The following is a 21,420-nucleotide window of genomic DNA, read 5'->3' as shown; positions in this document are numbered from 1 at the left end:
CAATTTCGTTGGAGAATGAAGTCATTGATGCCTGAATATCTGGATTGGCCTTCACTCTCAGGATACTAAACTGCTCTTCTCAGCCCTTAGCATACCGGGTCAATGTCAATGTTTACTCTCTTAGCAAAGCCCTTCGCAGCGTACATAGAGCGAGCCCGTATCAGCAGTTATCGTTCAATCATTACCGCCGTGTGTACACTGTAGACCCTCACGAGGACAGTGCTGAAAGAATAAATTTATTGATGTGTAAGTCTAGCAGCAAGTCTCGACTTCGGGCTGAGATGTGGTATCCTCCCGAACTTGACAATTGAATGGACATTCATACGATTCTCTGCTACCTCTGATCCGCCTTGATCAAATCCGCTCCCTTCTCAGCAACAGCATAAGTCGTGCTCATTATATTCCCACTGACATGCCCCGGAAAGATACTCGCATCCACAACCCTCAACCCCTTCACACCCTTGACCCTCAACTCATTATCTACCGCCTCACCCAACGCACACGTCCCGATCAAATGATACTGCGTACTAACATGGTTCTTAACATACTCGATTCTCTCCTCTTCCGTCTCCAGACTCGCATCCTGAGGTGGCAACTCTCTCCGTGCGATTGACTTTGCCATGGCGGGGTGACGAGATACCTTGTCCATCCACTTCACACCCGCAGCTAAGATCTTCGCGTCGATTTCGTTGCGGAAGTAGCCTGGGTCGATGCGAGGTGCCGCTAGTGGATCGGACGATGTGATGTGTACCGAGCCACGGGACAATGGGTGTTCAAGACAGACCAGAAGTGATACCTGTTGAACACCCTTAGGCGGCGGACTGAAGAATTGCGTCTGGTCGGACCCCTTCGCGACGTCTAGTCGACAGCCGATAACGAAGGACTGGATGTTCGCAAAAGTTGGATCGCGAAGCTGGTCGACGATAACCTTCTCCTGAGCCTTTTCGAACGGTGTCTTTGCTTGTGAGGTTTTCTCGATCTCGGAGATGGTAGATTCAAGTTCGTCCTTGGACACGATCGAAGCATAAGACACAAAGCCCATGCCCATACCTGGGGAGCCGTATGGTCCACCGTGTGTCTTATCGTAGACTTCTTGTTGCGCTTTCATGTATTCTTCGCCGTGGAGGGCGTCGAGCGAGTCAATACCTGGCTTGAGGTCAAATAGTAGACCGCCAAGGACGTGATCCTGGAAGTTCGCGCCAACAGCTTTGTTTTCGACAAGACAGTCGACGCCCGCTGCTTTTAGAACTTCTGGGTCGCCGATGCCAGAAAGCTCAAGCAGTTGTGGCGTTTGGATGACGCCAGCAGATAGCACAACTTCCTTGCTTGCTGAGACGGTATACTCCTGGCCATCATGGACGAATTTGACGCCTGTTGCTGTGCCATCATCTAGCACAATGTTCGTAGCTTGAGCTTCGGTAAGCACTTTCAAATTCTTCCTGCCCAGGTTTGGACGGATATAACCTGTAGCAGCATAGCTTCGCTTACCAGGGTCATCTGTACGATTGACAGCGCCCAGACTCGAGTAGAAGCCCATGTGGTCTCCTGACCATGCGTCGTGAAGAGTCTTCTTCGTGCCAGTGACTTCATAGGCAGCATCTGCGAAGTCCTTCTCGAATGGCGAGTACCAATCGTTAAATGACGTGTGGATAGGCCCATCGGTACCGTGAAAGTCCTCAAGCCCACCAATAGGCATGAACTGAGGATCAACATGATGAGGCTCGTTCTTGTCGAAGGTCTGGTGCTTCTTGAAGTACTGTGTCAGACCTGACCAGCCCCAGCCTTTGTTTCCCATGGACTCCCAACCATCATAATCTCCTTTCGACCCTCGGACATACATAAGATAATTGATTGCCGAAGAACCTCCCAATACCTTGCCCCGAGGCATAGAATATACCTTGTTGCCAGCAGTAGGCTGAGGAATACTTGTCATGCACCAGTCGTACTTCTCTCTGCCAATCAGTGTTGGGTACAGTGATGGTGTTGAGACATTCGGGTCGTCCATTCGGTTGGCACCAGCCTCAATGACACCAACGGTAACGTTGGGATCCTCAGTCAGCCTTGCGGCGACGACACATCCTGCAGTACCTCCACCAATAACGACATAGTCAAATTTCTGCTCTGTAAACTCCTTGACGCTGCAGAAGGCACTAGAGCCATGTCCGTTGATGCCGTTGGTATGACCATTTACGCCGTTGGTAGCCATGTTGGTAAGTGTTGTCGGCCAATGAACTCAGCTCCCAGAAGTAGTGCCTTCTCTCTGTGTGTAAGTAGAGGCCAAGGGCCCGACGTTGTGGTAGATGAGCTTGCAAGGATATATGATCTTCGTGCTCCATTGGTCCCCGCATCATCTTCACTCCATATCTTTCCCCGCAAAGTCTAGCCATGAATATCTGGGGACATGGCCCGGACAAGTCGTGGAGAATACGATTCGTTGTAGTAGAGTCCTGTTCATAGCATTGTGAATTATCATTTGATGCAAGAATTGCCGTCGGGGCAAAGGATTCGGTACAAGCTGTTAGTAGCTGCGGCAATATTAGTAGTTTGCGACCAAATTCCGTGCAAGAGCATATCTAGCATTACTCCCTCGGGTAATGAAGTCTTGAACCACCTCTAGGCCCAATTCTTGCTAGACTGGTTCAAGGCTTTCTTACCCGAGGGAGTAGCACCACAGCTCGTGAGTAGGTCTGGGCATCGCTGTGCAAAAGTCTTGACACTTTCCTTCGGCAGGTGGGCGCAGGTAAATAGGCAAATGGTGAGGATCAACAATACGGTGTGATAGAGGATGAGAAAGGAAACAAGAATTCAAGGACCAGGCGCGCCTGCCGACGGAGCTGCAGCAGAACCTACCTCTTTGATACACCGAATCGATCTGATTCTGTCATGATATTGTTTCACCTCACCTTATGTTCTGTAACTGCTTTCATGGGTCACACAGCGACTTAGCTTTTTGTGCATCCAAGGAATCATTATCCGGTCTTCACTGTTGTATCACGGCAGCTCTACTGAGGCCTTCCGAAACCTTGAACTTGTCCGAAGCAACTAGATCCTAGGCACTATGCTTGGCGCCCAACCTTGAGCTGAAGGACAGCATTTTCAGCCGACTCTTGCTTTGTAGGCATCCCAACCAGCTTTCTGGTACTCCTTGACGGCAGCGACTGGATCAGAAGCAGCATAGATGCCTCTACCTGCAATCAAGAAATCGGAACCTCCAGCCATTGCAGATTCCGGAGTTTGGTATTGCTGTCCCAATGCATCACCTTTGCTAGAGATATTGACACCAGTGGTGAACACTACGAAGTCTTCCTCATCGACCTCAGACTCTGCGAGTTGCGATAGTTCTTTCGTAGCGACCCAGCCCATGATGGTCTTTGGGTACTGTCGTGCAATCTCGATTGATGCTTTTGTGTACGAGCCTGTTGCAAGAGAACCTTTGGAGGTCATTTCTGCCAAGATGAGTACACCTCTATCAGCAACACCAGCAGATTGAATCGTCTGTTCCAAAGCTTGTACAATACCCGGCCCTGGCAAAACCGTGCAGTTCACGATGTGAGCCCAGTCGTGAATCTTGAGCACACCGCCCTTGTATTGCTTCTGGACGGTATTGCCAATGTCAACGAATTTGCGGTCTTCGAAGATGAGGAAGTCATGCTGTTTCGACAAGCGCGTGAGGCCTTCGATAGTCTCTTGACTGAAGTCATCGAGGATATCTATGTGAGTCTTGAGGACGACGATATGAGGACCCAATTCTGTGCTAAGTCAGCATGGGTCAAGCGAATTTCATACATGCGCACAGGCGGAGGCTGAAGGTTGGGGATGGAGGTTGAGTTTCATGTCTGAGGCAGTGATATGTGTGTGTGCGGTCATGCATTGGTCGGAAACATACTGTCTGCGAAGTTGAGGAGGTCTTTGGTGGTAGTCAGGTCTGCTGAGAGCACAACATTGGACTGCTTCTTTTCCGCCAATGAGAACAATCGCTTCACTAGAGGGTGTTTGTGCCTCTCGGCTCTCTTCGCGAAGGGCAGATTGCTTTTTGAGGCCATCCTTGGTGGGCAATTCTTCTGCAAGCACCAACGGATTCGAGGCCGAAGTGGTATTTCTGACGCGTAGCTGTGAGCACGACTCACATGCAGTGTATCGACTCCAATATTACCTAAGACAACTTTTGCCGAACAGTTAGAAATATATGCGGTGTGACCTGAGTTTGCCAGGAGCAAAAAACGATGCGGAAGTGAGACGGTGGTGCGTTGGCCGATCCAACCCGCACTGCACCCCAAAGCAGCGGTTTCTGCCACAGTTTTCTGACTCAACAGCCACAGCTGCAACCGACCTGAAGGGTTGACCCTGGGCGATCATAGGCGAGAATAGCGCTAGTTCCGCTAAAGCGCTTCCACCCGGACTCGAGAGGAGTACGGGTGAATGTGAAAACGTGCACGCTCTTTTGCCCACCAACAAAAGTGCTTGCTATTTCCCTTAGCCGTGGCTTGAGCAGTGCCAGTTGTTTGCACCGTCTGCAGGACAGACGGTAGATGGAGCCAAATTGCACGGCTTAAGAGGCACATCCTCCACTACTCTGTGACGTTACCAAGTACGATCTCTTCACCATTACTTCCTTCCCTGTCTTTCTCGCTGAATCCGCTCTTTTCACCGTTCACCACATCCGTTCCGACAGGCCACGCTCTCTCACAACGGCTGAAGCGTCATATGTCTACGCAGAACCGAATTGCGAAGCACTTCCACGATCAAGAAGTCACTAAAGAAGGACCACGTATCAGGTAGAGGGTGTAGCGACACACAATACTGACGCCTGGTACACAGCGGGTTCTTGTTCCGATTTTCCTACAAGCAGTATCCTGGTCACTCGGAAAACGATGACTTATGCAGGAAGGAATGCATGCGAAAGTTGACGATCCATCAGAAGAGGACAGGAACGAATACACTGGCCGGTAGTTGAAGAGGAAATTGCATGAAAATATGGCCGATACCTCGGTGACAGGCGATAGGTCCGAGGCCAAAACTTCTCAAACTGCAGATAGTCAATCAAAACAGCAGGGCAGTAATGCGATGGCAGAAGAATCAGAAAATAAACAGTCCCAGGCGCCTCCGAACCCCACACAATCAGGTCCGAGCCGGTCGACAACCACTCCCTCGGCGGCTGCGGTGCAACGTGCGCTTGCCGGTCAGAGACAGTTGACTGCCAGTCTTGATGGCGTGCTAGAAGGAACTAGAGACCGCCTGGCAAGTAGCGGGACAAGCTCTCCCTCCTGGCCAACTTCACCTCGTCTCAAATCCCCCCCACCCAGTAACACTCGAGCCAGTGCAAGAAGGGACAGTTCGGAGCAGGCCCAATCCAACACAGCTAAAAGGTTAGCACCCGTATCAGCTCCCGAGCTAGCTGCTGCAATGCTCCTGCCAGAGGGAGGAAACGAACAAGCACAATCCTCTACCCACCTGCGCGTACCTCCTCGGGGAATGAGTGTTCAAGGTACCGGACTGGAAACTGTAGTTGAAGGAAGCGCGCCGACTACACCATCGACCGACCCGACGTCCGATCCAATGGAAAGTTCCTCGGCCACACTCGAGGGAAAAAGCGGAAATACATCTACCGCAACATCTAGTACACATCAGACTGCCTCCAAGAGCGACTCCACAGTGAGCAGGACAATGAACAAAGCAGACAATGACTTAAAGTCACGAGCGCCAAGTACGTCGCGAGCTTCAAGCAACCTTGCCAAACGTTCTTTTACTAGCTTGACAGGAGGCAAGAAAGCTACTATTGAGCCTCTACGTACCATGACCGTAGAGACGGAAGAGGTGAATGCTACAACACCTGGACTCGGCGATCGAAACCGCGATGGCGGCAGTGTGCGAACAAAGACTAGTACCGAAACCATTAGGCCCAAGAAGGAAAAGAAGAAGCCGATCAGGAAAGCAGCATCACTGCACGCTGGTGCCACTTCAAAGGCAGATATATTTGAAGCAAAGGTTGCAAGTGCGGTAGATGAGGCTGATACTTCTGATTCGGACGAAACTTTTGTCTATGAGTCGAACCCACCAGACGCCCGACCATATCGTTACCACTCGAGAACACCTAGCGCAACTTCTATGGCAAGCACAAATGATCAATACAAAGGCAGTAAACACGGCATCAGGAGCGGCAGCACAGCAATACCCGGCAAAAAGAGCATGAAGTTCGGCAACAGTATTCACCAACGCGAGTACGAAGACGATCCCAATCGTGCTGGATCAAGGAACGCGAGCTCTGCCCCACGACACCACCATATCGGCCGGTACGGTCGCAATAATCATCCCTCGCTCTTTGACAATGAGTCACCTTTCAACCAAGCACGCCAGCCCATCTCACCTCGGAATGTTACTGGTAACCCTAGATTTTCGCGGCCTAATAGTCCTCGCGTTGGTAATGGCAAAGTCACCAGTCCTCGCAAATACGGAGGTAACGCTTACGATAATAATGAAGACATAGCCGACGACGAGAGAGCGCCTCTGATAGGAACAGTGCGCGTCAGTCGAAGTCGTCACAGCAAGCGACCGCACAGTCGGGACTTTCGATCCATGGAGCTGGGAGAAGACAACGAACAAGGCTGGACTAGGTGTGGCAGCTGCGTCATTTTGGTTCTTCTGATCATGTTAATATGCACCGGTCTTGCTGGCTTTGTGGTCGCCGCCAATAGACCACTTTTCGACGTGGAGATCAGGAAAATCGCCAATGTTCTAGCATCAGAGCAAGAGTTGATGCTGGATCTGGATGTCAAAGCCGTTAATTCTAACATCTTTGCCATCTCTGTGACAGATCTAGACGTCAACCTTTTCGCCGAAAGCCCTTACGTGGGCACAACTGAGGAGTGGCATAGAGAGCATTCTGACAAGCGCCTGCGGTTACGTCCGTCTATTTCTGATCGTCGGAAACGATCATGGTGGTGGCCGGAACCAGCACATCCTAACGATGGAGTTGACGAAGGCACTGATCCAGAAGATCCGGAGAATGGCATACAGAAGATGCTGCTTGGGAGGGTGTCCGAGTTTGATTCACCACTAACTTTCGATCCTAGCCCGATGAGGCGCAATCCTTCGGCTTCTGTTGGCGAAATCCGGCTCTCAAAGCCGGGCAACAAGACCGAGGTCGGCGGATCGCAGCGGTGGGAGCGAGTATTGCAGCACGATTTTGATCTCATCGTCCGAGGTGTCATCAAGTATCAGTTACCCCTAAGCTCGAAGGTGAAGAGTGCCAAGATTGGCAGTCGAAAGACAGTGCATCCTGACAGCGAGGATAAAAAGGAGCTCGCGAGCTGATTCGGAGACTTCCACACCAATGTTTGACTTTCAGATAGAGCGTTGTTTTATCAATAGTTGCGCGCAAGCCAGCGTTCTGCGCGCTACGACTTTCCTATGTTCACAGACGAATTTACGATATCATATTGAGGTGTGGCGACACCTCGAAATAGAGCACGATACCCTCACCGGTCCACGCGGAGGATTGCTACAGGACAGTCCCAAAATTTGCGAAGGAAGAGAAGGCCCTCATTGGAGTCCTGAGGTTTTCTCTCAAGGAACGACAAGTGTGTTCGCTTGGGGCCACAATGTACATATACCATGTACTAATAAGACTATTCGGTCTTCATAAAATACCATATTTCGAACGCCCTACATGGCGGAATTGGTCACATTATGAATTCAACTGCTTTGGATTAGTACTATGCGTCAACTGCTGTGCATAGCTTCCAGAAAGCGATGCTTATGCTCGCTGAAGCACAAGGTTGACTTGCTGCTTGGGTGACGTCATCTGCATGGAGGCACAACTTGAATGTCACCAGCCCACCTCACTCTGCCATTCCAATGTTCTGATCCCTTTGGCTACAGTGCAGGTGTCGAGTCCCAAGGAATGACCTGAGAATCGCAGGAGACTCAGGTATCAATCCCCAAGACTGCAATTGAGTGAGGACAAGAAACTGGAAGCGCTGTGGTAGAAGCCCAAAGTTCCACATTCAATGGCCTCATATTCTTCTGCCCAGTTCGCATGCTGCAAGCATGCATCATGCACCATGATGAAGCGCTGCAGGAGCATGGAAGTCCTTGTCTAAGTGCCAGCAGAGCGTAGTTACTGCACGTGTTAAGATGCAAGTGTCCTACCTGTAGCAAGTAGCCAGCGAAGGAGTTGTCCCGCCTTTGCCGCCCAACTTGAACTTCTGCCAAATTCACCACTGTGCCCTGCATTGCCCGATTCTGCCTGTTCGTCACCCATCTTCACCTTACCTTTTGCCAGCAATTCGAACCTTCATTCTTGTCGCCTTCTCCTCGTTTAGCACCGACCTTATCGCATTGCGCCTAATTGTAGCTCAGATTCGCCTATCGGCGACGAGGATACTTGACTGTTATCGCCGAATCGTGCTCGGCTGATCACCATTCGCGTCACATCCGTTAGCCATGTCGACAGTCTATCGTGACCGAGATAGGTACGACGACAATAGGACAACAGTGTCGGCCAGAACAACCGGCGGCTCCAAGATCACCCGCTACGTTGTCAAGGAGGACGATGCGCGAACCGACTACGATCGCAACAGATCCCGATATGATGGGCATTCCCGCTTCGACGACAGTCGCAGCTATGCCGCCTCACGATATGACGACAGAAGGTCTGAATACGACCGCGGCGACAACAGAGTAGAAGAGACTAAAATCATTCGTACTACGAGAGATGACGATGAGCCTCAGTACAGCCGAACCTACAGAAGCCCAGATCTGGGTCATAGCAAGAGCAGAGAGACAATCACTATCCGTCGCGATGAGTCTCCAGACAGAAGAGACGAATACTGGCGAAGACCACCAGGCGAGCCTGTTGAAGATCGAGAACTGGTTATCCGACGCACTGTCGAACGAGACAACGCGCCCCGCGAAAGAGATTTGGCTGTCACCAAGATCGAAGACGATCGTCGTTATTCTGATTACGAGATGATCAGCCCTCAGAGACCTCGATTCGACGAACGTGATCAAGAAGTCCAACGCTACATTCGAACATCTGAGTACTACCAGCCGCAGCCTCCACCTCAGCCTCAAACGATCATCATCCGCCAGGAGCCCATCATTATTCGTGAAAGGGAGCGCCCCAGAGAAGATGACTACCAGATTGTAAAGAAATCCGATATAGACGATGAAAGATCTGTCAGCCATCGATCTACTCGAGACAATCCAAGGGACGAGGAATACTTCTACGAGAAGAAGGTCCGAGAACGCCTCCCCGACGATGACCACCGAGGCCGCAGATTCGGCCGTGAGGTAAGTCCTCATGACTCGGTCTCACAAGTTGGTCGCCGCAACCGTGGCTATTCAAGTGATGATAGTATGGTCTACGTACGCAAGGAAACACGCGAAGGCTATGACAGCGACGATAGTGATCACCGAGGCCGGGATCTGGCAGCTGGCGCTCTGGCTGGTGTTGGTGCTGCCGAGCTCATCCGCAGGCACAAAGACAAGGAAGGAAAGGAAGTCTCTCACGGTGTAGGCCGTGGTGCGCGAGACATTGGTGCCGGTATCGTCGGCGCTGTTGCTGCTGAGGGCATCCGAAGATATCGCAGCAAGAGCAGAAAACGCTCCAGATCCGACTCACGAGGTCGTTACAGTAGGCGAGGTTCCAGAGCCGGGAGCAGATCACGATCTGGCTCGCATTCAAACGTAAAGACACTGGGCGGTCTTGGTCTGGCTGCTGCGGCTGTAGCTGCAGGTGCTCTCCTTGCCAACAGGAACAAGAAGAACAATGCTTCACCAGATCGACGCAGTCGGTCAAGGACACGTCGAGGGTCGAGGTCGAGGTCAGCATCCCGCGCCTCATCTCGTGCTTCCTTAGAGAACGATCCGACTGCTGACGATGAGCGCAATCCGAAGAAGCGTAACCAACGTACTGCTGCTGCAGGTGCTGTTGGCGCGGCAGCTATGGCTCTGTATGAAAGACATCGCAGCAAGAGCCGCGGACGAGCAAGCTCGCAATCACCGAATCGCTTGAAGCAAGGTGCTCCAGTCGTTGGAGCAGGTCTTGCTGCCGCTGGCCTAGCTCATTTGTATGAAAAGCGAAAGGCCAGAGACGAAGCGGACAAGATCATCAAGGATGAAGGCCGCCGATCGAGGTCGAGAACTTCAAGGTCGAGAAGCCGAGCCCCATCTACATACTACGATGGACCACAGCGAAGCGCGTACAGTGATCCGAATCTGATTCAATATGGCAATGATCCATTGTACGGCAACAACTACGGTGAAGGGTATTACGGTCGACCTGGTGTGGAGCAGGACTATTACAACAACCACAATCGCGACATTGTGCCTGCTCCTGCACCACCGGCAGCTGCATCTTCCTTTGATGCCACGTCGAGAAGACCTCGAAGTAGTAGTCGAACTCGAAGCTTGAGTTCGTCTCCGGATCGATCTCGATCGCGTAGTCGAGGAGCTGCCGCGGCCGCTGCTGCTGTTGGTGCGGGAGTTGCTGCGTCTGAATTGCAGAATAGGAGCAGAGACAAGAAGGAGCGCAAGAGACGTGAGTCAAGAGAACTGAACCGTGAGCATTAGATACTAATTCTGTCAGGATCACGCGATCGTCATCGCTCACAACAGGACCCCTACGCTGACGACAGATCTCGCGCAGGCTCTTATGCACCGTATACTGCTGGGCGTGATCCTTATGAGGATGCTAACTGGCATGCCACACATTCCGGATCCTACGGGCAAGGCATTAATGATCCATATGCCGCTCAATCTGGCTTCTATCCTCATGGTAGCCAATTTCCTCCGCCACCAGGTTCTATGCCACAGCAAGGGTACAATCCTCAACAACCGCCACAGCCGGGATATAACCCTCAAGACTTCCCACCTCCCCCAGCAGGCCCACCGCAGGGGCAGCAGTATCAGGATCCGTATGCACCTGGTCAAAACCCTTATGCGCCTCGTCCACGTGGTGCTGATGAAAATGTGAGTGCTGCGTCTTTCCCTGCTCCCACTGATCAGCATCACACTACCCAAGATGGTACGTAGCTGATTGGATCATTATCGATTCGTCTCTAGTTGAATAGAAACTAACGATATCTCCACAGGTATAAATGGCACTCGAGCGATGCCCATGTCGCCTCCCATTGTGGGACCAAATGTGACTGTGCAGCGTCCTTCAGGCGACACGCCTGAGCCGACAAATCGTTATCCTAGAGCTACAGCAAGTCCGTTTCAGCAACCAGCACAACCTACAGTTCACGATGCGGTGACCGATCCAGCTCGCGACCCCAGCGCTATCTCGCCTAGAGACAAATCTGGACAACAAAGCTCACGTGCCGCCCAAGCATATACTCCACCACTTCAGCATACTACTCGTCCGACAAGAGATGGAGGCTTATCTTCTCAGGCCACACCGCAACCTCGCAATATACCGGTGGTCACCGATGGACCAAGTCCTACCCCAATGCAGCAGCGGCCCAAACCTGAAGACCCAAGAGTGACAGCATTTCGGAATGCGGCCTACAACGCGCCACCCCTTCAAAGCTCAGCCAAGCAGCCTGAGATGCAACAGAAAAACAGAGGCAATACACCCTTGATGCCCTCACCAGACATAAGACCACCGTCGGACGACACAGTCAACATGCCACAACAACCTCGCACTTTCACGGCACCAGGTGACAGCGGCGCTTCCATGCCAAACCTCTCCATACCAAGCACGTACATACCGCCCACGGAGGAACGTCGGCCGCGGGATCGCTCTCAATCAAATTCTGACATTGACTCCCGGCCTGCATCGGGTGCTGCGACTCCCAGAGCTGGTACACCTGGCCAAGAACAACCAAAGAAGAGTGTGAAGTTCAATCCAAAGCCAGAATTTAGTGACGCGCCGAGTACGACTGCAAGGGGTACGGTGTCCGACTCAGAGGCAGATAGTCCAGATGCACGGCGACGCAGACGGCATGACCGGGAGAGAGAACGGGAGCGAGACCGGGATCATGATCGAGACCGCGACTCACATCGGAGGCATGGTCATGGATATGATGCCGGCGATGACTTCTCAGATGATACACCACTCGAAGATCATCGCAGGCGATCTCACGACAGAGGCGAGAAGAGTGATCGTGACAAGGACCGAGATAAAGGAACAAGACACTCTTCTCGCCGCGAGCGCAGCAATACGCAGTCCCTCGATCGAGACTCTGGGTCAGCGAGGGAACGAGATCGAGACCCGAAGCGCTCTGATACGCTCAGCGGCAGCTCAAGAAAGTCTCGTCGGCGAGACCGTGATGGCAGTCCGGGAAGTGATACGACTATTGACCTGCCACCGAGGTTCGATGAGAAGGGTCGCAAGAGGCCTGAGAAACATAAGGATAAGGACGTTGATCGGAGTCCGGAGCAGGATGTTCTTGCGGAGAAGTTGGATGAGATTCTGGGCGGGTTGTTTGGTGGAGGATCGAGTTCGAAGAAGCGGTGATTGTGTAGCTTTGGGATGGCGACTGGTGTTTCTCGGATGTTGGCTGGTATTGAGCTAGATGGATGCGCATTGATCTTAGATACTGGATGGATGCACGACTTTACGAGTTATGATGATTATGATATGATTGATGACATGGCGGATATATGGTCAGTTTGTCGATTTGTGATAGATCATGAATGGACATGTCAACATGTTCTTGATGTTCAGTATATTATAAGGCTCCTATGCCCTGAAGTGTCTGGTGCGTCCCATCCGCGTTCATATTCGCAGTGGGACCGTCGGGCCACTGCCAGTGCATCCAGAAAAGCCATACCGGCGAGCCGTGCCAAGACAACACGGCTCCACCGTAAACTCTGACCCCTTATCTGGCAAGCCAAGAGCGAGTTCGAGACCTCTTACCTTTCTCCTCGTGGCTTGAAGCAATTTCCTCTTTCCCTCAGAACACAGCTGAACTTGAGCCTCTCTAACTTCTTTAGGACTACAGCTTCCAGCCCAGACAGGTTTGTTTGCTTGGATCGGGCTCGCCGTTAGAGCGTCAAACTTGGAGGTCGATATGTACTTCGAGGTGGCTGCGTCTATAATCCTGAAGTCGAATCGGAACCGTCACGCTCAGCATTGGCGTCCCTCTACCGCAGCTATTGATCTACTTATGGCATACAAGACGCCACCGAGGAGGTGTTGAAGTCGGTTGGAGTGCACTGATGCGGCTGTACGGTGAGTACGTCGACCAAGGTACGATATATCAACATAAATCCCCTCAGCTTCGCGGTCCCTTCATGCGATGTGCTCACGGCTGTCATTCTCTCTTTCCTGACCCTAGTCCTTCGTTTTCAGCATGCCTTCACCCAACTTGAAGACACTGCTTAGCATTGCTTTTCTGTCATTCTCGGTAACAGCTGCCATCTCCGTCGACACCGTGACTATTGTCACATCCCCATCCACGACTGATAACTGCGGCTGTACCTACACTATATACCCGAGCTCATGTGGCACTGACAGTGATGTCGACTCTTCAGACTTGTTGGAAGATGATCAGCCTACTTCAAGCGCAGAAGAGTGTCAAGCGGCCTGTGATAAAATCAGCAACTGCTATACATGGTTCTGGGATAATTCACCTGGCGGGGGCCAAGCTTGCTACAAATATAGTCACCACATGAAGGCTTTCAGTGGATGTTATGAGATTACTGCTGGTGTTCGAACGGATGATCAGTGTGTGAACGCTGCTTGTAGCATACCAGGAGATACGAGCTCTACCACCACAACGTCCCAAACTTCTTCGGAACCGACGTCTACGAGTACCACCTCCATATACACCACGACTCTCAGTACGACTACTTCGGTCGCGATGACTACAACTTCCCTTGCGCCTTGTGTGGCTTTAAGCGATGTCCCAGAGGTATGCTCAGACGATCTACAGGTCCAAGTCGGCGGTTACGTCTTTGAGGAACATTGCAATGGTGGCCTCGCGGGTACGGCATTCAGCAGGACCTCTGGCACTGGCATGGAAGATTGTATGAACCAGTGCTCTCAACTTCCTCAGTGCAATGGAGTAGTTTCTGGTAACGGTCAATGTGTTTTCCAAGAGACATTCGCAGGCTTCATGTCCAACGCTGGCACCCAATGGGACGGTCTCTACAATGCTGCGATTGTTGTTGATCACTGCCAACCCGTAGTAGCACCATCGACAACGACCAGTACGACTTCCTCCTTGGTCGAGACAACAACCTCAGAGCTTGCCACGACTACTGAGATAACAAGCTCTACAACAACTACTCAGCCATCGAGTTCGACGACTATGACGACTAGCGCTTTGGCTACACCCACTGACAATCTATACTGTGAGGTCATCTATCCATCCACATCTGCCAAAGGCTATATGTCGGCTTCTGGGTCTTCCATCGTGATTGTTCAAGATGTGAAGCAAGCGAGCAAGCTCTCTATCACCGAAGATGGATTCTTCATGAGCAATGGGAGATACATCGGTGTTCCAGGTGGTGGCTTCGACGTGTCGACCCTGGATCTATTCTCAGAAGCCGAAGATGGTATCTGTCAGTATTGGTCGACAAACAGTGGAAGTCTAAGCTTCTACAGTCAGGCGTTCGCCTTGAACGAGGGAGATGCCCAATTCTGTACTATCCAGGGTTACTTGGCTGTTGACATAGGAGAAAGAATTAATGAGGAACTTTGTCCTCCCGTCAGTGTTAACTGTGTCCCTGCCATTCAGGACGAGACACCATTGTTGACTAGCACGATCACGACCATATCTACCACGAGCGCGTCAACGACCACGACTTCCGAGACCACAACGACTTCCGAGACCTCAACGACTTCCGAGACCTCAACGATTTCCGAGACCACGACAAGCTCCGAGACCACGACAAGCTCCGAGACCACGACAAGCTCCGAGACCACGACAAGCTCCGAGACTACGACAAGCTCAGAGACCACCACAACGTCCGCGAGCCCCGCCACATCTACCACCACAAGCGAGAATTCGACAAGCAATGAAGCCACGACTAGCTCGACCAGCGAGTTCTTGTCTACCACTTCCGTAACAGTTCCTACGAGCACCGACTCTACTACAACCTCGGTTCTGAGCACTACTACCAGCCTGACCAGCTCAACAGAAACGACCACTTCAATTCCCCAGACAAGCAGCTCGGCAAGCTCTTCTGACACGACCACGTCCGTACTGGAGACTAGCAGTTCAACGACTACTTCTGAACATGTAGACACAAGCCGCTCCACCACGAGCAGTGAAAGCTCTTCAACAACCGGCTATACGCTTCCTTATGTCACCACTACGACGTTCAGCAGCAGTTCTTCAACATCGCCTTCGGTGTCCTCCTCAAGCACAGATGGATGCATCCCATCATTCAACTTAGAAGTTGGTCATGACGTCCACGGTAATGCCGCTATCATGACTCACACTTCCTTTCCATCTGGCTGTAGAAGCACGAGCTCTAGCATCACAACAAGCTCAAGCTCTTCTGACGCGCTCTCAACTACCTCAACCCCAAGTACATCGTCCAAGCCTGTTATTTCCACCAGCTCGATCTCATCCTCTAACAGCGATGCATCCGTCTCTCATTGGAGCGCATGGTCAGCGAACACCAGCCCTTCGCCCGCAATATCCACTTCCACACTCACCTCCGTCTCATCAGATCCCCACACTTGGTCAGCCTGGCAAACAATCACAACGTCTCGCGCCTCTATCTCTACAACAGGCACCACCTCCACCGCCGCAGATCCGTCCTGGTCTGCCTGGCAAGACCCTAACGCTGCAGCGGTCAGCAGCGTCATGATCGCACTCACAACCACATACCTCGTCCCCTGCTCAACAGGCTGGGAAACGAAGACGACAACGATCTTGACGACGCACTGTGGGTGTATCGAGACGCCCGTGCCGAGTGTCCCTGCTATGACGACGTATGTCACTGTTGTGCCGGGCAGCTGGCCTGTGGCAAATGGAAACAGCGCAAGTGGGACAGGAGAGACCGACGGCAGTGGTTCTGGAAATAGTCACGGCAACAGCAACGGTGCTACTGGGAAGAAGACGATAACCGTCACGGTGCCGGTCACGGTCTCTTCAGCTGCGTCTGTCACTGGCGCTGTCGCTGGTGTCCAGTCCGCAAAGGCAGGCAAGACCACGACCGTTTCTGCTGCATCAACTGGAAAGGGTCAAGCTGATCCTTCTTCGACTTGGGCAGCTTGGTCCGGTCAGCAAGGTCAAGGACAAGCTCAGGGCCAGAGTGGCAACGCCAACGGTGCATCAAGCAAGACGGCAGCTGTTGCTAGTGGTTCAGCTTCGGCTTGGACATCTGCTTCGACATCTGTACCAGCGAAGGCGTCAGCTTCACAACCCTGGGGTGCCTCGGCCTTCGGATCGAGTGCGAGTCCAAGTTCCAGCTCGGGTGCTGCAACTGGTACAGCGCCTAGCACCGGATCTGATTCAGGTTCAACGCCAGCCGCGAGCGGTGCGGGTGTGAAGGGTGTAGAAGCATACAAAGGCAGCGCATCATCAAAGGCAATCAGCCATATGTCGGTTGTCCTTGTTGCTGTTGTGGGCGGGTTGGCTGTTCTCATATAGTAGACATAGTCGTCTAAAAGAAATGCAATATAATGATTCATGGCCAAAATTGCCGTCTTGCTACAATATAAGCAACGTACAATATACACATGTCTTGTGCTACGCATGCTAATCTTTACCTCTCGAGGTGCTCTTTACTCATAGAAGTCGACTAACGCAGCCAATGTGTGTCCGTGTCTAGAACAGTGATCAAGTAATCCCAAGACTACCTGCCCTACAGTAAGGCGTAGCGTGACTACCGTCCTTCAGTACTCGTTTACGCACGACTACGCCTGCACCAGCATAGCAAATCTCCAGAATCCACACACTGATGCGATGCTTCTCTGGTGCCAACTTCAACTTGCTTACCCGGGAAACAAACGGGTTGAACGAATCTGGCGATACTTTGTGTATTCCTACTAGCCACGGCCCTTCGAACGAATACTAACTCGTATGCTCAACGCCCACTGGGATCGGATGTTGTCGAGGACAGTGTGGTTTCTTCTCCATGTAGACAGATAGATCAGCTAGTAAGATGATTCAGACCTAAAGCATGCGAAGATACCAAGGGTGGATGACATAAGGTACGTAAGTCGAAGGTTGAGAGGGCTGAGCACGAGTGCGGTGTCTCAACTCGTGGCGTCAAGGACAAAGAGACTTGTGGAGGTGAAGTCGTCCAGCCACATAATGTTCATTGTCCGTGAGCTTGTCCATGAGCCTTCGGCCAAGCAAAGAATAGTTCGGCAGGAAGGGCAAAGAAGTTCGTGCAATGAAGGGGTATCATCAATTCAATTAGAGCTGTTGCTCATGTCTGCCACGTAGTGCTAAGACTCAAAACTATGCTGTTGGTATATATCTCTCTTATCAAGCTGTTTCAAAGAGTGATCGTTCCAGCACAAAAGCCTTGTGGTATCAGATGCACAATTATGGCCGTGTCATAACTTCGTCATTTCTCATGTCCCTTCCTCAGCATTGTGGCTGGTATCAAACTCCTGGTATCTTCCCTTGCTTCCTTTCCAGTAGCCGTGACCTTGGCCTCATCCCAAAACTCCTCGCAAACGCAAATGCTGAGCAGAAAACTCTGCCAGCCAGTAAAGCAAATCTCAAATCAGACCTCTCATCTCTGCGACAAACAAGCACAATTCCTCCTCAAGCATCCCTTCTTGTTGTACAATACCCATACGCTAATGGTTTGCTCTTACATGTCGATCATTTCGGTGTCTTCAGCGAGCACATGATCCGCAGGTCCCCAATTGCCTTCGAAGATTGTTGCACCGGCTCGTCTGCGGTACTCAGCCCACTGCACACCGGTCGACTCCAGGACTTGCCCTATTTGTGGTCGTTCATCAGGATTCGGCAGGATCATCCACCTCACCAGATTGTCCAGTGCGCCTTCGTGCATCGGATCTGTCATGAACGAAGGAGGTTGAACGAGCTCTCCACGACGTGCCATCTGGGTGGCCTTGGTAGCTGGTGAAGGTGCCACAATCTTGTCCTGCGTACCATGGATGACGCGAACACCTTCGTCCTCGGAGTCCTCCTCATCTTCCATGGGATTACCAATGGCGTCGCGGAGAATGCTGTCTTCGGAGCTAAAGGTAAGACTAGGAACATCGCTCATGTCTCCGTTGCGAAGCTTTTGCCACGAGGTACCGTTGTCAGGCAGTGCCACATTTCCGGCAATCTCGAGCATGATCAGCCCGAGCGCAAAGACATCCGCTGGTTTATCAAATCGACCCATGAGGATCTCGGGACCAATGTACTCGCGGTCCCCTTCACCTTCGATCCCAGCTTTTGCAGGCCACTTTGTGGCCATTCCAAAGTCGCCGATCTTGAGGACACCCTCAAAAGTAATGAGGATGTTTGCTGGCTTCAAGTCAAGATGGATGTAACCCATATCATGGATATGCTTCACTCCTTGGGACAGCTCTAGAAGGATTTTCCAAATGCGGAAGTCATCGATCCTAGCCTTCACGCCTGCATGCATCAGGAACACATCGAGTGTGCCCTCCTCGCAGAACTCCGTCTGAATGTAGAGGTGACCTCGGTCTTCCCAGCTATCGTTGAAGCTAAGGATATGGTCATTGTGACCGAGGGCCTTCAGCACATCGACTTCATGAATCTTCCTTGCTCGGTCTTTTGGTCCCGAATAAGGATGGCGCGATTTCTTGACCGCCCAGACCTTCTCTGGAAGGGAGTTTCGTGATGACGACCTGGCATTGACGAAGGAATTGCGGAAGGGCGACGGCTGAGGACGTTCGGCGACTCGGTAAACCTGGGAGAACTCACCACTACCTGCAAGTTCGACTTTCTCAAATCTTGATGACAAACTCGGGTCAACATCAGACAATTCCGGCGCATTAAGGTTCAAGCTTGGCCGGTTTGAGAAGTTTCCAAAGTATTCTTTGGGACCCGTTGGCGTCTCAGGAATATATGGCGAGAACTGATGATTGCCATTCCGTGTCACTGGTCTTTCGTGCTTGCCTGAGATCGATAGAGTGCTTGGATCGGGAGGGAACACCGCTTCCAATGGAGTATGAGGGGACGAGTCCTCAGCTTCGGTCAAATGTGGGGTTACTGGAGAACGGGCCAATTTAGTACGTGTATCAACAGGGGAGGAGAGGGACTTGGAGTTTACCGACTTGCGCGACAGGGGAGTCGGCGAGTCTAGAGGCCTCGAGCGGCGACTCTGAACGTGGTAGGGAACGGGCTCGGCCTTGACCTTTAGCAATCGACTAGGTTTCAGTCTAGCAGATGGAGAGTCATCCATCACACTATCGCTGTCGCCATCGACGCTGTCGGGTGATGCCTGAATGGGAGACAACTTACGTGTTGTAAAGTTTGGGGCCTGACTCGACATGTCTGGGTCAGGTCTTGACATCACGTGCTGCGGCGAAGGTGAGATAGAGGAGAAGCGTTCTTCGTGCAGGGCGATCGGCTTCGTTGGCGTTGGAGGGTAGCCTTCAGTGGATTGGCTGTCACCAGGAACTGAAGGTGATTGTGACCGGGGCTTATCGTCGGCCTCGATGGATGCCAGCGAGGCAAAGCTGGCTTTGCGGGCAAGGCTCTTCTTGGCCTGCAACGAGAAGAGATTGGAGCTACGCGACGCCCACGGGAATGGAGTCGTTCTCGTAACACCAAATGGCGCTTCCGATGGCGAGTTGGGTGCAGCAATCGGAGCCTTGAGATTGCGAATTGCTGCATTCATGGGCTTCACCTGCGCTTTTGGAGGAGGAAACATCATGGTCTGCTTCTTACATGGTGTGTCAGGCATGTGGGCCTTTGGCAGTCCAGCATCAGCTTCGTTGATGTTCCTATTCTTCTTTGAAATCAGACCCGTTGACATGAAAGCTGCGGGATGAGGTTTGACAGTCTTGAATGCTCCGGGTGTGGCGAAGGACCCTTGTGAGGAGACTTGGGTCGACTGACTGTCTTGTTCAAGTTGTGGCCGGAAGGCGCCGATAGGCAATGACTTCGAAAAGTCATGGGACTTGGATCTATCAACTCGCTTCGGTGGCTCGTGTGTTGGAGAGTCGTCCTGCACGCTTCCAGTCGAGGAAGAGGACTGAGTCATGGTTGCGGCAAGAGGGTGTCGAAATTGTAAGGTCTCCTGGCTGGGTTCCTGACTGGAGATCATCGGGTGTATCGAAGCATTCAGAAGATCGCCTTGACTAGAGAACGGACTATCCCTATGCGGCGCAGGAAGATTAAGTGACGTCCTCGATGGTTTCTTTGCGTTTGGTGTGCCTTCACTCCAGTTTTGACGCAAGTCAGTGAAATTGTTCAGCCTTAGAGGCGACGAACGGTCCGACTGACGTTGCTGAAGCGTCGACTTCCTCAGTGACGAGGATCTTTTTGGTATTGTCGAGAATCGACTCGCAGGCGACATGGGAATATTTCTAAACCAGTCGTGGTCATCCTGTGATCTTTGCTCGCCCTCTCTGAGGTTATCCGACTCGAAGATGCTAAAGTCCAAGGTTGAAGGTGCATGTAGACTTCTCCTCTTGGCCGACGGGCTAATGAAGTCGTCTTGATCGATGTTCATGACACCGTCGTTGCGCTTCATTGGACTCATGGGGGCGATTTCGCTGAGCAGGCCACCACTCCTTCTCTTCTCCTGCTTTGTCTGAGCAGTTTTCCAGCTCATTATCTGCTCTTCGTTGTGTTTAGATATATTTTCTTTGTCTTCTTCGACAAGGAAATCCATATCATCAGCATCAATCTCTGCAGAGCTCCTCTTCCGTAAGGCCTGGCTGTAATGCGTAGGTTCGTTCGACTCTGTGAGTGTTCGCTTCGAGGGGCTCTTTGGGGAAGTTCGAGTGCGCATTGTGCTGATGGTCTGCGCTGTTCGGCGCAGGGTTGGTCTTTGTATTCTGCCTGGCTGGGCAGATCGCGTAGCGTTTGGAGAAGACATACTTTGAAAGCCGAGAAAGTTCTCAGATGCTGACTTTCGTGATGGTGATAATGGCGAAGGTTGATATGGTGTCCCAGATTGTATGCTAGATCTAAAGTTGTATGGTTTTGATGGTGATCTAGACAGCGAGCGACGTATTTCTCTGATAGCAGAATGAGGATCGTAATGGTGGTTGTTATGAGTTGGCGAATGTAGCTGCATCATGCCGCCTCCTTCGCGTTGTGGTGAGTAACTTGTCAACATCCTGCTTGCACTTCTCCTGTCCCCCAGCCTCGACTTTCAATTCCAGGTGTTTGTTCACGTTGCCATGCGACAACAGCGCCGTTTGCTAGAACTGCCCGCCTCAGGCCAGCTCAAGCCGCGGTCCCGTTGTTTTCAATATGATAGATAGTGCAAATTGTGACGATGAAGACGATTGTTGAGATGATGACGCAGTCAATGTGAGTACTATACGTGGTCAAGCTGATGAAG

The 21,420-nt window shown here is 51.8% G+C and overlaps 7 protein-coding genes across 7 annotated transcripts; 4 read left to right on the top strand and 3 right to left on the bottom strand.

Annotated features, from left to right (window-relative positions):
- Positions 1–334: 334 nt before the first annotated feature.
- PMZ80_007212 (uncharacterized protein) lies at positions 335–2,206 on the bottom strand (the record flags this gene model as incomplete). Its single annotated transcript, XM_064875620.1, has 1 exon — positions 335–2,206. One exon carries the CDS (start codon positions 2,204–2,206, stop codon positions 335–337), a length of 1,872 nt encoding a protein of 623 aa, XP_064728885.1.
- Positions 2,207–3,096: 890 nt separating this feature from the next.
- URA3 (orotidine 5'-phosphate decarboxylase) lies at positions 3,097–4,043 on the bottom strand (the record flags this gene model as incomplete). The annotated part of the gene is made up of 2 exons (XM_064875619.1): positions 3,097–3,749; positions 3,887–4,043. 2 exons carry the CDS (start codon positions 4,041–4,043, stop codon positions 3,097–3,099), a joined length of 810 nt encoding a protein of 269 aa, XP_064728884.1.
- A 931-nt stretch (positions 4,044–4,974) lies between these two features.
- VAC7 (Vacuolar inheritance and morphology protein) lies at positions 4,975–7,311 on the top strand (the record flags this gene model as incomplete). The annotated part of the gene is made up of 1 exon (XM_064875618.1): positions 4,975–7,311. One exon carries the CDS (start codon positions 4,975–4,977, stop codon positions 7,309–7,311), a length of 2,337 nt encoding a protein of 778 aa, XP_064728883.1.
- A 1,131-nt stretch (positions 7,312–8,442) lies between these two features.
- PMZ80_007209 (uncharacterized protein) lies at positions 8,443–12,463 on the top strand (the record flags this gene model as incomplete). The annotated part of the gene is made up of 3 exons (XM_064875617.1): positions 8,443–10,540; positions 10,589–11,026; positions 11,094–12,463. The coding sequence occupies 3 exons, from the start codon at positions 8,443–8,445 to the stop codon at positions 12,461–12,463; spliced, it is 3,906 nt and encodes a 1,301-aa protein (XP_064728882.1).
- An 838-nt stretch (positions 12,464–13,301) lies between these two features.
- Positions 13,302–14,974, top strand: PMZ80_007208 (uncharacterized protein; the record flags this gene model as incomplete). The annotated part of the gene is made up of 2 exons (XM_064875616.1): positions 13,302–14,660; positions 14,714–14,974. 2 exons carry the CDS (start codon positions 13,302–13,304, stop codon positions 14,972–14,974), a joined length of 1,620 nt encoding a protein of 539 aa, XP_064728881.1.
- Positions 14,975–15,386: 412 nt separating this feature from the next.
- PMZ80_007207 (uncharacterized protein) lies at positions 15,387–16,556 on the top strand (the record flags this gene model as incomplete). The annotated part of the gene is made up of 1 exon (XM_064875615.1): positions 15,387–16,556. The coding sequence occupies one exon, from the start codon at positions 15,387–15,389 to the stop codon at positions 16,554–16,556; it is 1,170 nt and encodes a 389-aa protein (XP_064728880.1).
- A 1,177-nt stretch (positions 16,557–17,733) lies between these two features.
- Positions 17,734–21,192, bottom strand: SWE1 (mitosis inhibitor protein kinase swe1; the record flags this gene model as incomplete). Its single annotated transcript, XM_064875614.1, has 1 exon — positions 17,734–21,192. The coding sequence occupies one exon, from the start codon at positions 21,190–21,192 to the stop codon at positions 17,734–17,736; it is 3,459 nt and encodes a 1,152-aa protein (XP_064728879.1).
- Between the last annotated feature and the right edge of the window lie 228 nt (positions 21,193–21,420).

This window comes from Knufia obscura (assembly GCF_036327395.1).
Source record: "Knufia obscura strain CCFEE 5817 isolate CBS 148926 chromosome Unknown scaffold_8, whole genome shotgun sequence".
Taxonomy (NCBI): domain Eukaryota; kingdom Fungi; phylum Ascomycota; class Eurotiomycetes; order Chaetothyriales; family Trichomeriaceae; genus Knufia; species Knufia obscura.
The sequence above is the reverse complement of the archived record's forward strand: the minus strand, read 5'-3'. Positions and strand labels throughout refer to the sequence as shown.